The 14804-nt window shown below is 38.3% G+C and overlaps 1 protein-coding gene across 8 annotated transcripts in view; it reads right to left on the bottom strand.

Annotated features, from left to right (window-relative positions):
- The window catches only part of Ulk2 (unc-51 like autophagy activating kinase 2), a 104591-nt gene that overhangs the window by 56453 nt on the left and 33334 nt on the right, over nucleotides 1-14804 (bottom strand). For all 8 annotated transcript variants that reach the window (XM_048786259.1, XM_048786268.1, XM_048786274.1 and 5 more), the window contains one exon: nucleotides 11428-11599. In XM_048786259.1, coding sequence (XP_048642216.1) covers nucleotides 11428-11599 — 172 coding nt within the window. The remainder of the gene's footprint in view (nucleotides 1-11427; nucleotides 11600-14804) is intronic.

The following is a 14804-nucleotide window of genomic DNA, read 5'->3' as shown; positions in this document are numbered from 1 at the left end:
GGGGGGGGGGGGACAGGTAACTATATGAGAGGATGGATGTGTCGATTTTTTTCATTAGAGTACCCTTTTTACTAAATACGGATATATCTATATCATTAACATCAGATGTGTACCTTAAATAAACACAGTAAAATTTATTTTCAAAAATACAGAATATTTTTTTAAAATACAGAATTTTTAAAAAGCATTAGAATTTCATGTCCTTTCTCTAATTCAATGTAGAAAGGCCCAGACCCCACTATTGCGAAAAACTGGATGTTTCTATTGGGACAGAGTAAAACTGGGTCTCTAGATAATAGAGCACAAGGAAGAATTAAAGGCAAAGGTACTATGGTTTAAAAAGGTTAATGAGGGAAAGTAAGTAAGTGAAATTTTACACTGACAATTGAGTCCTCCTGACATACTACTTTACTGGTTCCCTTAAACAGTATCAGATTTATACTCTTTAGGCAGAAGATTGGATAAATCTTCTTTGAGGTATCTAAGTAGCCCTTCAAAAAGGAAATAGTCCAAGAAAATGCCCCAGCCATAGTACCCAGTACTATCAATCAGACCTAGCTCTATACAGAGATTTCAGTTTTTAAATCCTCCATTCTTAACTATGATAATCAAACAACAAAACAGAATATTACACCTTGAAATAAGAACAATGTCAGAGCGGGGAGACAAAGGACTGAAAATTAAAAACATGACAGCATAAATGAAAAACTCAACAGAGTGGTATTAAATAAAACTTACAGGAGGCCATTGTTTTGGTCTAAGCTCTATACTAGACCCCAACCAACAACCAGGCTAAAAATAGTCACTCATGCTGAAACTCCACCAGCAACCTGATACTTAAGCTTTTATCTGACCTTCCAAGAAATCTGGATTAGAGAGATAACAGTCAAATTTCCCAACCAAACTAGTTTCAAGTGGTGTGATCATAAGTTTTCTCTGCCTTAATCCTTTCACAGGAAAGGTAACCTAAGTTTTTACTCTAGGTTATCTGATGTTGACTCATCAGTTATTTTTTCATTATTCTGTCTCCCAGTCTGAGCCTTACAGGAAAAGTAACTTTGAAATAATAATTAGCTCTTTGTTTTTTGTTTCTGCTTTCTTTTATTTTTTTCATATTTTTTAGTTGTTAATAGGCACTTATTTTATTTACTTATTTTTATGTGGTGCTGAGGATCGAACCCAGTGCCTCACACATGCTAGGCAAATGTCTGATCTACCACTGAACCACAACCCCAGCCCTGTTTCTGCTTTCTTCAGCCCTTTTCTGTCTCTAAAATCAAGCTCCTCTGCTCAGTTTATAGGAACAACACATTCTGTTACATGCAACAAAGTGTTGCTCGATTCTAGAATTGAAAATAAATCCAATTAAGAAAATTAAACTAAATTGTTGTAATTTTATCCTTTGATAGGATTAGAACATTAATGATATTTCCTAAAATATAGAGTATTAAGTCAAACAGATAGAAAATCATGGGCTGGGGCTGTAGCTTAGTGGTGGAGCGCTTGCCTAGCATGTGTGAGGTACTGGGTTCAATCCTCAGCACCACATAAAAATAAATAAGTAAAATAAACGTGTTATGTCCATCTATAACTAAAAATATTTTTAAAAAATAAAATTACACCCTAGGAGAGTACAGTAAGAAGAAGTGACAGCATACAGAATACTACAGGGATACAGCCACAACAATGTTTATAGAAGCACAATTCACAATAGCTAAACTGTGGAGCCAACCCAGATGCTAGCGGTAAAAAAGCCCAATGGGTCCTATTGCTTAGTTCAGGACCTACAACTCATCAACACCTCCATTAGGCACATACATCCTTTGGTTCCCAACCCATACATCCTGCTGTCTCAGATCCCCCACACTGCCACCCACTTCTCGGTCACAGATTTAAAGGTATCTTTTTGCCTTTAACCTGGACTGTCCTTCCTCAGGGATTTTGAGATAGTCCACACCTCTTTGGACAAACCTTGGCCTCCGACCTTCAATCTTTTCACCCCCAGTGCCCCAAATCCACCCTCTTGCAATATGTTGAAGGCTACAGAGGCCCTCAGGGACTATTATCGTCTGGCAAATCTCCTTGCCCACCTGCGGGGAGGAGAGCACCCCACCACAGCCTTTAAGGCTATGGTAGCCCTCAGGGACTCCCTCCTCGGGCAGATTCCTAAAGTCCTAGTCCTCTCACCTTCGGGCTGCCAGAGAGACACTTACCCTCCCCTTCCTCTCTGCATGCCCTGCCTCTCCCCCTCTTTCCAGCCCTGGGAGTATCCGGCCTCTCCAGGAGGGGTCCCGAAAAGCCTTGGCCAAGGTCTCCCACGGTTCTGGCTCTGTCCAGGACAAGAGCTTCGACTGTCAGGATTCGGTGACGACCAATCTCTGCAGCTCGAACCTGCCACTTAGGCACTCCTGATTTTTTGGCTCTAGCAGGGAGGCCCCTTTTGCCAAAAAATCAGTTTCCTCCTTCTCTGCGTCCTCTTCCCTCCTCCTTACATGGGTAATGTGTCCTCTCTGCCAGTCAACTTTCCCCTACAATGACTTTTGGATCAAATATAGCACCCAGGCCTGGCCCACTTATCCCTTAGACAACCAAAGCAGATGACACCTTTTTGGATCCCTGGATCCCTCCATTCTAAGGGATCTCTACAATTACTGTGCAAAAAAATGGGTAGAAATCGCTTATGTCCAGGCTTTCTTCTTGCTCCGATCTAACCCTGCTCTCTACACCTCTTGCAAACCTCTACAAATTCTTCTAGCCCGTCCAAAGGGCGCTCAACAGATGACACAGTTCTCCTACTTATATCGGGCCACTCCACAAAAGGCCCAAATAGCAGTAAATAGGTCACACATCTAGGGTTCTCTATCTCTCAAGGGAAAAAGGTCATTACAGTAGACAGAAAACAGCTTATTGTGTCTATACCTACACCAAAGACATACTCTCCTTCTTGAGTTTGGCTGGGTACTTCAGGGCCTGGAATTTCTCCCACCTTGCCAGGCCGCTCATCTGGCCAAGCGCCCCCAAGATGAACCCCTACCCTCAGCAATAGGGAAGCCCTTTACAATCCTTAAAAAGGCCCTCCTGGGCTGGGGATGTGGCTCAAGCAGTAGCGCGCTCGCCTGGCATGCGTGCGGCCCGGGTTCTATCCTCAGCACCACGTACAAACAAGATGTTGTGTCCGCCAAAAACTAAAAAATAAATATTAAAAATTCTCTCTCTCTTTAAAAAAAAATTATTAAAAAAAAAAAAAAAAAAAAGGCCCTCCTTCGGGCATATGCCCTGCATCTCCCCGACCCTTCACCCTCTATGTACATGAAAAACAGGGACAAAGTCTGGGCTTTCTGGGTCAGGAATATGGACCCACATTTGCACCAGTGGCCTGCCTATCCAACCCCACCATCAGGGGCTGGGCCCCATGCCTCAGAGCCCTAGCAGCAGCCCATGACCTCCAGAGAGAAGCACACAAACTTACCTTTGGCTCCCGGGCTAACCATCTTATCTCCTCACCATCTAAAGGATTTCCTCACTTACAAGGGGCTACAGTCACTTCCTCCTTCCAGGGTTCTATCCCTCCTTGTCTCATTCCTTGACTCTGCCTCCCTCCTCCCATTTTCTCCCTCATAAGATCCCGTCCACAAATGCCTGAAGGTATTAGAGTCGATTTTACCCTGCCCTACCACCATTTCTGAGGGACCCCTGCCCTCTTATATACAAAAGGGTTAAAGTGGCGGGTTATGCTGTCATTTCCCTCTCATCCATCATAGAGGCAAAATCTCTCCCACCCAATACCACCAACCAACAAGCTGAACTCATAGCTGCCACAAGGGCATGTGAGCTAGCAGAGGGAAAAACCCTCTCCCTATATACAGATTCCATAACCTGATCTCCCACACAGCCATTTGGAAAGAAAGAGGGCTATTGACCACCAGAGGGATAGCAGTCATTAATTCCACACTTATTTCTGGCCTACTCCAGGCTGCCTTCCCAACTGGGAATAATCCATTGCAAGGGCCATCAAACTGACTCCTCCCTTACTACTATGGGGAATTCCAAGGCCAATCAATCGACTCAATCAGCCACCCTACAGAGTTTTATCTCCTCTCGGCTACTCTTTGTTACCACGGGGGATCGGCCCAAAGATCCCCAACAACTCTTCTGGTTTCTTCACTCTCTATTCCATTCAAGTCCACGGAGTCTCACTACTTTCCTTCACTCCCTTTTCACCCTTTCCCCACGTGATAAGACCCTCCTCCAACAGATCACTTCCGCTTGTCAGATCTGCCAGAGAACCAATACCAATATCCATTAAAACCTAAACCTTTCCCAGCTTGTGGTCATTCCCCGGCTGCAGACTGGCAGATTGATTTCACCAACATGCCCCAAGTAAAAAACATAAAATACCTTCTTGTATTGGTAGATACTTTTTCGGAGATGGGTAGGGGTTCTGTAGGCAGTTCAGGAGACGCCAGAATGACGCCTTGCATTTTTGCCAGAGGGAATGGTTGAAAGGTGACCCTGCTCCGGGATTAGGGCGGCTCCAGGATTAGGGTGGATCCTGATAGGATTAGGGCGGCTCCAGGATTAGGGCAGATCCTGCTGCCTTGGTGCCCCCTACTTTGGAGTTCCCCGGTTCCGGGAGAATTGGCTTGTGGAACCCGGTGGAGGGAGTGTGTTACCGGGAAGTGTGTGTAGAGTGCCTGTGAGAGTTTGGGAATAAAGAGTTGCTGTTTGAACCTACAAGGCTTTGTGGCGGCTCAGTATTTGTGCCCAGCCAGACTGCTGCATTTGGTGGCCCGTGCGGGGAAAGCTTGAAGCTTGGAGGTAAGTGAAATTGCTCGCCCTTGAGGAAGAGCGAAAGAATGGGTGACCATAAAAACAATGTGTTCTTGTTTTGATTTATTTTGTTTTTATTTCAAGTTAACTTTCCCTAGTACTTTCTCAGGCAAACTGGGGAAATGGTTGACTCAAGGTTTGAAATTGTTAGAGGAAGGAGGCACCCCAGTAAGACCAAGAACAGTTAAGGCGTATGTTGATACAATACAAAAATGTAGCCCATGGCTTTTTAAAGAGGAGTTGTTGAATATATCACAATGGGACCATCATGGTATCCTGTAAAAATATTTTTATTCAACAAGAAAGAGATGGCTAGTTCTGTTTACTACACTTGTCTAAGATCTTGGTTTTTACAGACATCTGATTAATTTACAAAGCTAAAGTGTTGAAACATCAACCACTAAATATAAAATCAAGTACTCTTTACTTATTAAGTTACATAAGGTAATATATTTAAAATATTATAAAATAAAACGTGTGTTTTCATAAATTGGTAAACGGAAAAAAAAAGTTTAATATTGCTTTGTGTCTGTGTCTTTGCTGAAACAAGGTTACTAAGAGTTAAGATTCTATCAGGTGTAATTTATATACAAAGAGTAAAAGAAGTTTCAGTTGGGTTTCAATTATAGTATTATAGTACCATAAAAAACATAAAAATATTTCATCTTATTAAAGTGGAGTAATTTGTCTAAATTCAGAAATTTTATAAAGGTTGTTTCAGAATGTGAATTTATAAAAAGGGTTAATGGCTAGAAAAGAGATATAGAAAGATTCAAGATGCAGAAATATATTTTAATTGGACGGTTAAAGGAAACAGAAATGTTTCTAGATGAGATAATCTTTGTGTGATAAAGTAAAAAGTTGTAAAATGTCTAAGTAAGTTGCAAAAGGCTTTAAAAGGTTAAATTAAAGGTGGTTAAGATGCCTTCATGGCAGAGGAAAGATTGCATCATTCGAAGCCTAGTTAATCTTAAAAGCAATACTTAAAAAAAAAAATGAAAATGGAAAGATAATAGGATAAAAGCAATTTGGATAAAGAAGATTAAAAATTTAAAGTGGAAAACTTTAAAGACAAAAGTACAGAAAGGTAAAAAAAAAGAGAAAGATAGAAGATGTAGGAAGACAAGAATTTTAAACCCACAAAATAGGAAGCAAAAAAAAAAAACTAGGAGGAAAAAAAGCAACTAATGATGAATGTACAAACCTTAGAAGAAAACTAGAAGATAGAAACATAAAAAAAGGTTAAAAATGTCAAATAAAGGTATTTCAGATAAAAAATGCAAAAAGCTAAGACAACTATTAGATACAGACATTCAAGATAGAAAAAAATAAGAGAGAACTTTAAAGTCAAATATTGGATAAAATAGAAGAACAAGGAGATTATTAGTAACTTTTTCAAAAAGCCCATCAACTTTAATTTCTGGTGGTGCAGAAATTAGAAGTCTCAGATGAGGGTGTTAAAATTTATAGACAAGAGCCAATTTAGAAAACATTAAAATAGAAGGAAATTGGTTTAAAACCACATCAAAAAATTAAAAGGACTAAAGTAATTCTAAAAACTAAGGCAAAATGCTTTTGGAAGACTTGAATTTAAAAGGATCTTTAAATTTCCAAAGGATGTATATAGGATATTTTGAAACATCATCCCTGAAGAAAAATCAGTTAATGTTTTACTTAACAGGAATCCCATACAATCCACAGGAAACAAAGCATAGTTGAAAGAGCTCATCAAACTATTAAAATGTACTTATTAAAACAAAAAGAGGGAATCGGAAAGGGGTATATATCCCCCAAAGATAAACTTAAAATAACCCTTTTTACTCTAAACTTTTTAAATTTGGATTCATCAGGGCTTAGTGCTGCGGAAAGGCATATGTGTCCAAAAAATGTACATAAGCCCAAGGTACTTTGGAAGGATATTCTAACAGGACAGGTCCTGACCCAGTGATTGTCTGGAGTCGGGGGGTCTGTTTGTGTGTTTCCACAGGGAGAACAGCAGCCGATTTGGATTCCACAGAGATTAACTAAAGCGATTTCTACAGACTAAAAAGAAGACGATTTGGCTCAAATCCATAACAGCTGATATTCAGAACTCCAGTTTGGCTATTCTTACATCTGCGACAGTGATCCTCCCACACCTGGAAACTAATGAATAATGAACACCATTAAGGCCTATTTCCAATGTAAGAAACCTTGAGGCTTACTTGTGGGAATACCTTCAGACTCATATGCAAGTTACAGGAAGAAGGATATCATAAGAAGAGTCAAACCCAGGTGGTAACCAGGATGCTTTTTTTTCAATATCTATTTTATTATTGCCTTTTCCCACATCATGAAGTTCTATTTTATTTTTTGAGCTCATACAGACCTAGGTTAATATTTTGCTGATCAGTTCTATTTTTTGACTATGGAGTTTTTAAACATTGCAATGGAGATTTCACCTGTGAAAAGCTACAAGGACTTTACTATTATGTTATGTGTTGTATGTATTGTGTTATGTGTGCACACTTCTGTTTTGTGTTGTATGTCTGTATGTGCGTACGTCCATATATATGAGGAGTGCTCATGAAAAAATGGATCCGAATTTTTTTTTATTCACGTGATTTAAATGGTTTAATTTAAATTGGGTAAACAGCTGTTGAGGATTGTTTTAATATGTGAACAAAAAAGGAGGTTAACAGATCTGTTTATTTTTACCTTTCCTTTTCATTATATTTAATAATTCTGTTCAGGATAATGTAAATTGTTCAGAAAATTGTTTTCTTATTGCCTGCTGGAATGTTACATAATTTTTTTTTTTTTTAGCCATTGTTGCCAGAATTCCTATCTTCATCCCAGTGCCGGTGAAGACAAAGATAAAACTAAGCTACAGCTTCTTCGAAAGCTATCACAGTAAACTGTATAAACTGATGCATCAATGAATAATAACTCAGCAAGTGATGCTCAATCAAGGAGTTGATTTACTTTGGGAGGAAATGGACATATTAATACATTCCTCTGCTTTAAACTGCTTGCAGAACTTCCATGGACTATGTATCACTTGCATACATTGTGAACTATCTGTTGGTACAGTGAATTGTGGTATTGCTGGGGTATCTTTGCTGATGGTGTCATCGGTGGTACAATTTTTCCAATAAGAGCCGTCATTTGGCTTGGTGCCGTGGCATTTTGCATCCTCCTCCCTTTCTGCTTTTGATGGTCTAAAATTTGGGGGTCAACAGAGGTGAGGCAAAGAACCTCACCCCCCCACTGGCACCAAGGCCAAATTTGGGGGCCAACAGAGGTGAGGCAAAGAACCTCACCCCCCCACTGGTGCAAAGGCCTATCCACAAGTATGGCTGTATGCTGGACCGGTAGCCAATGACGGGTAAGATCCAATTACAATGGTACCAACCTAAGACAGGAGGCTGACGCCTTGAGGTCAGCTCATCCGATGACGGGTAAGGACCATATGTAGTATTGGACAACCTAAGACAGACACGGTCCCTAAGCCACATGCTTGTTGCTTAATTAAACAGAAGGGGGGAGATGTTGAGAGCCACAGTTTAGTCAGAATGATGCCTGGCATTTTTGCCAGAAGGAATGGTTGAAAGGTGACCCTGCTCCGGGATTAGGGCGGATCCTGCTGGGAATAGGGCAGCTTTGGGATTAGGGCGGATCCTAAAAGTAGCACCCGCTACTTTGGAGTTCCCTGGAGTTCCCATTGAGTTCTCACGGGGTTCCGGGAGAATTGGCACCCTTAGCCCAGTGGAGGGAGTGTGTTCCCGGGAAGTGTGTGTAGAGTGCCAGTGAGAGTTTGGGAATAAAGAGCTGCTGTTTGAACCTACAAGGCTTTGTGGCGGCTCGGTTATTTGTGCCCAGCCAGACTGTGGCACTTAATTCCATGGTGAGCTTGGTGAGGGTCTCTTTAAGGTACCAATTGGTCCTTTCAACCTTTTCAGAAGCCTGGTGGCGGTAAGGGCAATGGAAATGCCAAGGGAGTGAAAACACGTGAGCCAGTCCCTGAGTTATCTGCGAGGTGAATTCTGGGCCATTGTCTGATTGGATAGAAATGGATTTATGTGAGTAAGCAACAGATCGACTACCATAGAGGCCCGCTTGTTAGAAGTGGGAAAGGCTTCAACCCATCCCCAAGTCTTGCTGGTATGGCTACAGTGATTAAAGTTGCTTTTCTGTCTTTCAGTATTACTATTGTTTGTTTGGGGCAAACAGGCCAGACCTGTGTTTTGCGGACCCTAAATCCTCACTAGAGTCAGCTCTTTAGCCTAAGACTCTAGTAACACTAGCACAAAAAATAAATTAAAAATTAAATACTTTCATATAGGAACATATAAAATGATGTATCAGAAAACATTAAAGAGCACATAACATGGTGGGACGCTTCATCATGTACAATCAGAGAAGTGAAATGTTATGCTGCAATTATGTACAATGAATCAAAATGCATTCTGTGTCATATATACCTAATTAAAATAAATAAACAAATTTAATTTTTAAAAAGCATTAAAAAATTAAAGAAACTTAAACAATGGAGACACAAACATCCTGATGATAATTTAACACTGTAAAAATCCTAACTATCCTTGAACAAGTCTATTGAATCAATGCAAAATCCCAAAATGGTTTTTTAAGGCATTTTTTATGGAAGCTGATACTGAGAAAAGCCAATTGCCAGAGTGATTCTTAACAACACTATCACTCCCTTACCACCATTTCCAGATCACACATATGCTTGACACACAAATATAAAAATTATTATAAAATAATACAAATAGACCAATGCAATAGAATGGAGAATCTCAAAAGAAATTCAATCCTATATTCAAACCTGAAATGACAACTCTGTCACTGCATTATCAGTGGAAGAAAGATAGAACATTCAATAAATAATACTGATATAATTACAGATCCCTACACCTTACTCTATTTACAAAAATGAATTCCAGGTAAAGTTAAATATGAAAAAAACTAAAAACCTTCAGAAGGAAATATAGGAGAATACCATTCTAACATTGGAGCAGCAGGATAAAGATCACCGGTACAATTTGCTTGTACCAATATTTTATAGAGTTGGAAGTTGTCCCCATCTAGTGTATCTACTTAGAAGAAATTCTGGCACATGTATACAAGGACACCTATTAGAGTACAATTTAAACAGTGAAATGGCAGAAATAATCTAATATAAATCAGTAGGGAAATGGGCAATCTGGGCTTTAGTTGTGCTATAAGATTCAAATATGAACAAAACACAAACAGTATGTATCCAGATCTATAATAAAAACAGGAAAAAGCAAACTAGAGAAGTAAGCATTCTATAAACCATTTACTTAAAACTATGAAAAGATTAAAATACTGTCTATTATATATGAATACATATTAAAGGATAAAAATATCTATAGGAAGAATATCTGTCTAGAAAAAATAGAAAGTAGAAAATGTGAATGTTCTTATAGAATTTTTATACCTTTAGGGAAAACATTTAAAACAAATATGGCAAAATGTTGACATGTATAAAAAGCAGCATAGGGGGGTGGGGTTGTGGCTCAGCCACAGAATGTTCGTCTAGCATCTGTGAGGCACTGGGTTCAATCCTTAGCACTACATAAAAATAAATAAAATAAAGGTATTGTGTTCAACTACAACTAAAAAGTAAATATTTTTTAAAAAAGCAGCATAGCATGGGGGAGGTAACTTGAGTGTTATTTTCTGTTTAAAATATTTCATAATTTTAAAAGTTTTTAAAATTTTTGTAAAGAAATCAAACCACTGTAGTGGATGATTTTTAAGGGTAACTTATGATTCTCACAGCTCTGACTATAAATTGTACATATACTTGCTGTGGTCCATGTTTTCCCTCCCTGGGTAATAAAATCCTTAAGTTAATCTGGGGATTTTGACCTTTGCAATGATGAACACAACACCTGGCAGTACCTATGAAGTAAGTATTTGACAAACAACTAAATAAACCTCTTAATGCAAACTTCTGCATATAGTTAGTACTTAGTACTACTCAACTGCTAAAGGAATCAGATCTTCTAGCTTCTCTGATCTATTCTTTCATACTCAAATCATGGTTTTCATCTAACACTTTTGTCTAATTTCTCTCTCTTGTAGATTTTCTGGTACACTTTACTATTCCAAAGAACACTGACTATACTTATAGTATAAATCTTCATTCTAGTTCCTTTATAAAAAATTCTTTCTATATATTTATGAAGCTTGTTCCTGAACTTACTCCTGAATGTATTTCCTAAAAGACTCCAATCTTAGGTTTTGTTCTTAAATGAGTTATTCCTTTAATTCCTTCCCTTAAAGTTAATTTTACTTATTATGATGGCTTCTCTCTTTTTTTCTGTTTGGATACAAAATTTGAGATAATTTCTTATAAAACTTTCATGTAACTTCAGCATCCAAAATTGTTTTATAGATGACTGAACAGATCTTAGAAAGGCAAGTAAGTAATTCTAAGAACTCAAACAACTAAATAAAATGCCCATTTGAAAAGGTGTCCTACACAAGAAAGTGTGATACACAGGTTAAAAACTGCTAATTTAGCAAATTAAGAAATATAATGTGTACAAGTAGAAAGATTCTCACATGAGTGGTCTGACGAGATGTTGTGTGGTACCAAAACAAAGTCATCCGTGTCACAAGAAGAGTTCTTGCTACTAGTACTGGCAGAATCTTTAGACACTTGTAGATAGTTGGGAGGACCCAATGGTGGGGAGGATAAGTTTTCTTCCTGAATATGCTGCATATCTGGAAGGGACTAAAATTAACAACATAAAATTAAAACTGGCCTAATAATCAAATGCAAGTCAGAATAGCCATTAGATTAAGGAATTTTTTTTTTTTCATGAAATGGGGCACAAAGTTGAATTCAACCTAAGATTAAAAAAAAAAAAAAATCTCTCTGGAAAGTTTTTCTTTTAGAAGAGCACAGTTTAGAAGTATTGCCATAAAGACTTCTAAAATATTTTCCAAAAATGATACTTAAAAATACAACTTATCACATGTACCTATCTGCCTCTTGTGAAGCCTTTGAGGTGAATTTTTAATCACTGAAATATCTCCTGCCCAAGCTTGTGGCCCAGCAAAGCAGACACTCAATAACTATTCACTTAATAACACAAAATGTCCAGGGATTTTAAATTAATCACATCTTGCAAACAAAAACAAGTTCTAAATCTGCCGTGAAGAAAACATGATAAACAGGAAGTGAAAGACTAACATATTATGTAAGATAAAATAGATAAGTCAATAAGGGTAACTATGTTAGACTAGAAATTCATTTACATTCACAGAAAAAAATATTGGAAAACTTTACAGGTGTGGGTGTGTTACTTTTGTTTGTATTTTGTTATGAGGTGAGGTAGTTTGTGGAAGACAGGTCAGGAAGAGAAGAAAAGCAGAGAAATCTATTTAAGCAAATACTTAGGTATCACTAGCTATGTACTTTTCAGCAATTGCCTCAATCAAGTTCTCTCGTGATAGCTCTGAATGTCTTGATTATACAATGGTTTTCTAAAAAATTGAATTTGCACTACATCATGCTGTTAACATCAAGCTTTAAATGCCCAATTTATTCCTGCTGCTCCTCTGAATATCACCATGCAATGAAATCAGTCTCAAAGCATCTTATTACTTCCTTTTCTGTATGTGACATACGTAAAATCTTTTTGAAGACTTTATATCTGAAGGTAATAAGAAAAGGCAAGAGGAGTTCAAAGCTTTCCACTTGTTATCTAACTCCAGCCTTATTCTGAACTCTCTTTTGCATCTAACTAAACAAAACCTCAGATGGTTAAGTAATTTTCCTGAGACCATATAACTAAAAGGCAGTCGAGTTGAGATGTGATTGCAAGTATCAAACTCCACAATTTCTTGACAGTGGGTTAAGCAAGAACTTTCTCAATTTCTTTCCCTGCTATTAATGAAAGTATCTACACCTACAAATGGTCCTCTCATTTCTCATCTTCACAGAAGAGATGCTTCCCTTTTATTCAAAACTAATCTTTCCACCTGGTCTTGCTCCTCATTCCACCACCCATGCCAACTCCCCAAGGACACAGATCAGCTCCTGACATTTTCACCCTCTCTGTTGATTCTGGCTTTTTGTACCTCTACACATAAATATGTTTAATTTTCTCACATCTCAAATGCAAGTCCCCAAGGAGAGCTAGAGTTCCTTCAGTGGTTCACATTTCCATCACTTCTTATATGGGGGTTCCTGTCTATATACCATCTTTTTGCTAATTCATTCATTAAAAACTCAGCTCAAACAATACTCTCTTTAGACAAGCCCTCCTGAATCCTCAGTCTGATTATGATGCCCCTAATCCTTATTCCCACAGGCAATTGAGGTTTATATACCTTGGTGGAATTGGGAATTAGACCCAGGGTCTCATGCATGTTAGGCAAGTGCTCTGCCACTGAGCAATGTCCCTAGTTTTTTTATTTATCTATTTTATCTATCTATCTATCTATTTATTGGTGGTACTGGGGACTGAACCCAGAGGCACTCTACCATTGAGCTACATCCCCTTTTATTTTTTGAGACAGGGTCTCACTGAGTTGCTCAGGCTGGCCTTCAATCTATGGTCCTCCTGCCTCAGCTTCTCAAATAGCTAGGATTACAGGCATGTACCACTATGCCCAGCCCCTTGCTCTGTATGTATATACTATGTATATATGTATATGCATTTATACATATAATTTTTATATGTAAAATTTACACACACACACACGACTGACTTACCTACCTACTGTCACCCAATTAAATTTTTTAAAAAACCCTTAATGGTGGTGGTTATATGTGAAAAGGGCCTACCCCATAGTAATTTTAAGTTTTATTATAAAGTATATATTTGACACAATGTGAGACATAATATGAAAAGCAAACTAATTAATGAATTAAATAAACAAACCAAAACAAACAAACAAAAAAAAACCCTGCACGCAAAGGTTAACCAGACCTAGTTCCACAGGAGAACATCCAGACTCAGTTCTCTAAGTGGCCAGCTCAAAGTTACCAGTGAGAAAGTAGTGGGGCCAGGATGAGGCCAGTCTACCAGGCTCCAGATAAAGTTTTGTATGTCAATACACTTCCTCTACCTTTCTCCCTGACAAGCTCCAAATCCAGAGTAGCTTTTTTTGTTTTTCTTGTGTTCTTCAAGTATTCCAGACTGACATAGGAAATATACAAAGTTCTTTCTCCTCTCTTAATTTTTCACCTTCACAGGAATATAAAGTAAGTCTTACATCCACTTTTGGTTTGGATTTACAGGGTTCTACAAGAAAGGTTTTTGCCAGTTTCAAGATTTGTCTGTTAGCAATAGGTTACTTTCCCATCTGCTTTAACTAGGAACTACTAGATTTCGCTGAAAAATAATAACAGCTGTCATCACTGCTTGAGTACTTACTGTGTACTGCACACAGTAGTAAGGGCTTAAGCCTGTTTATCCTTAAAGAACCCTATTAAGGAAGTAAATTATACTCGTTTTGAATATGAGGAGGGCTCAGAGAAATTAATAGTTACTATGCCAAGTAGGAACTCCCAAACTCCATGCTCTTAAACCTGAGTTGTCTCAACTGGCTAACCACAAAATTACTTCCTTTTATGGCTTCTCCACCATTCTGCCAACAGAATTCAAGAAATTCATGTCTGTCAGGCTAACCTGAAAAATATTCACAATAGCTGACACAGAGCCTTGGACCTTCAGCTGTGTAAAAGTCTCAAGGTCACAGGCTGCAACACAGATTTGGGGGAAGGGTCAATTAAAAAAAAAAAAAAAAGAAGAAGAAGAACATAAGAGAGCTAAGTAAAACCCTAGGAGAGGCTAGAGTTGTAGCTCAGTAGTAAAGCATTTGCCTAGCACATGTGAGGCACTGGTTTGATCCTCAGCAACACAGAAAAATAAATAAGTAAAATAAAGGTGTTATGTCCAGCTACAACTAAAAATATTTTTTAAAAA

Source organism: Marmota marmota, unplaced genomic scaffold (genome assembly GCF_001458135.2).
Source record: "Marmota marmota marmota unplaced genomic scaffold, marMar, whole genome shotgun sequence".
NCBI lineage: Eukaryota > Metazoa > Chordata > Mammalia > Rodentia > Sciuridae > Marmota > Marmota marmota.
Note: the sequence above shows the minus strand (reverse complement) of the source record. Positions and strands in the feature narration are given on the sequence as shown.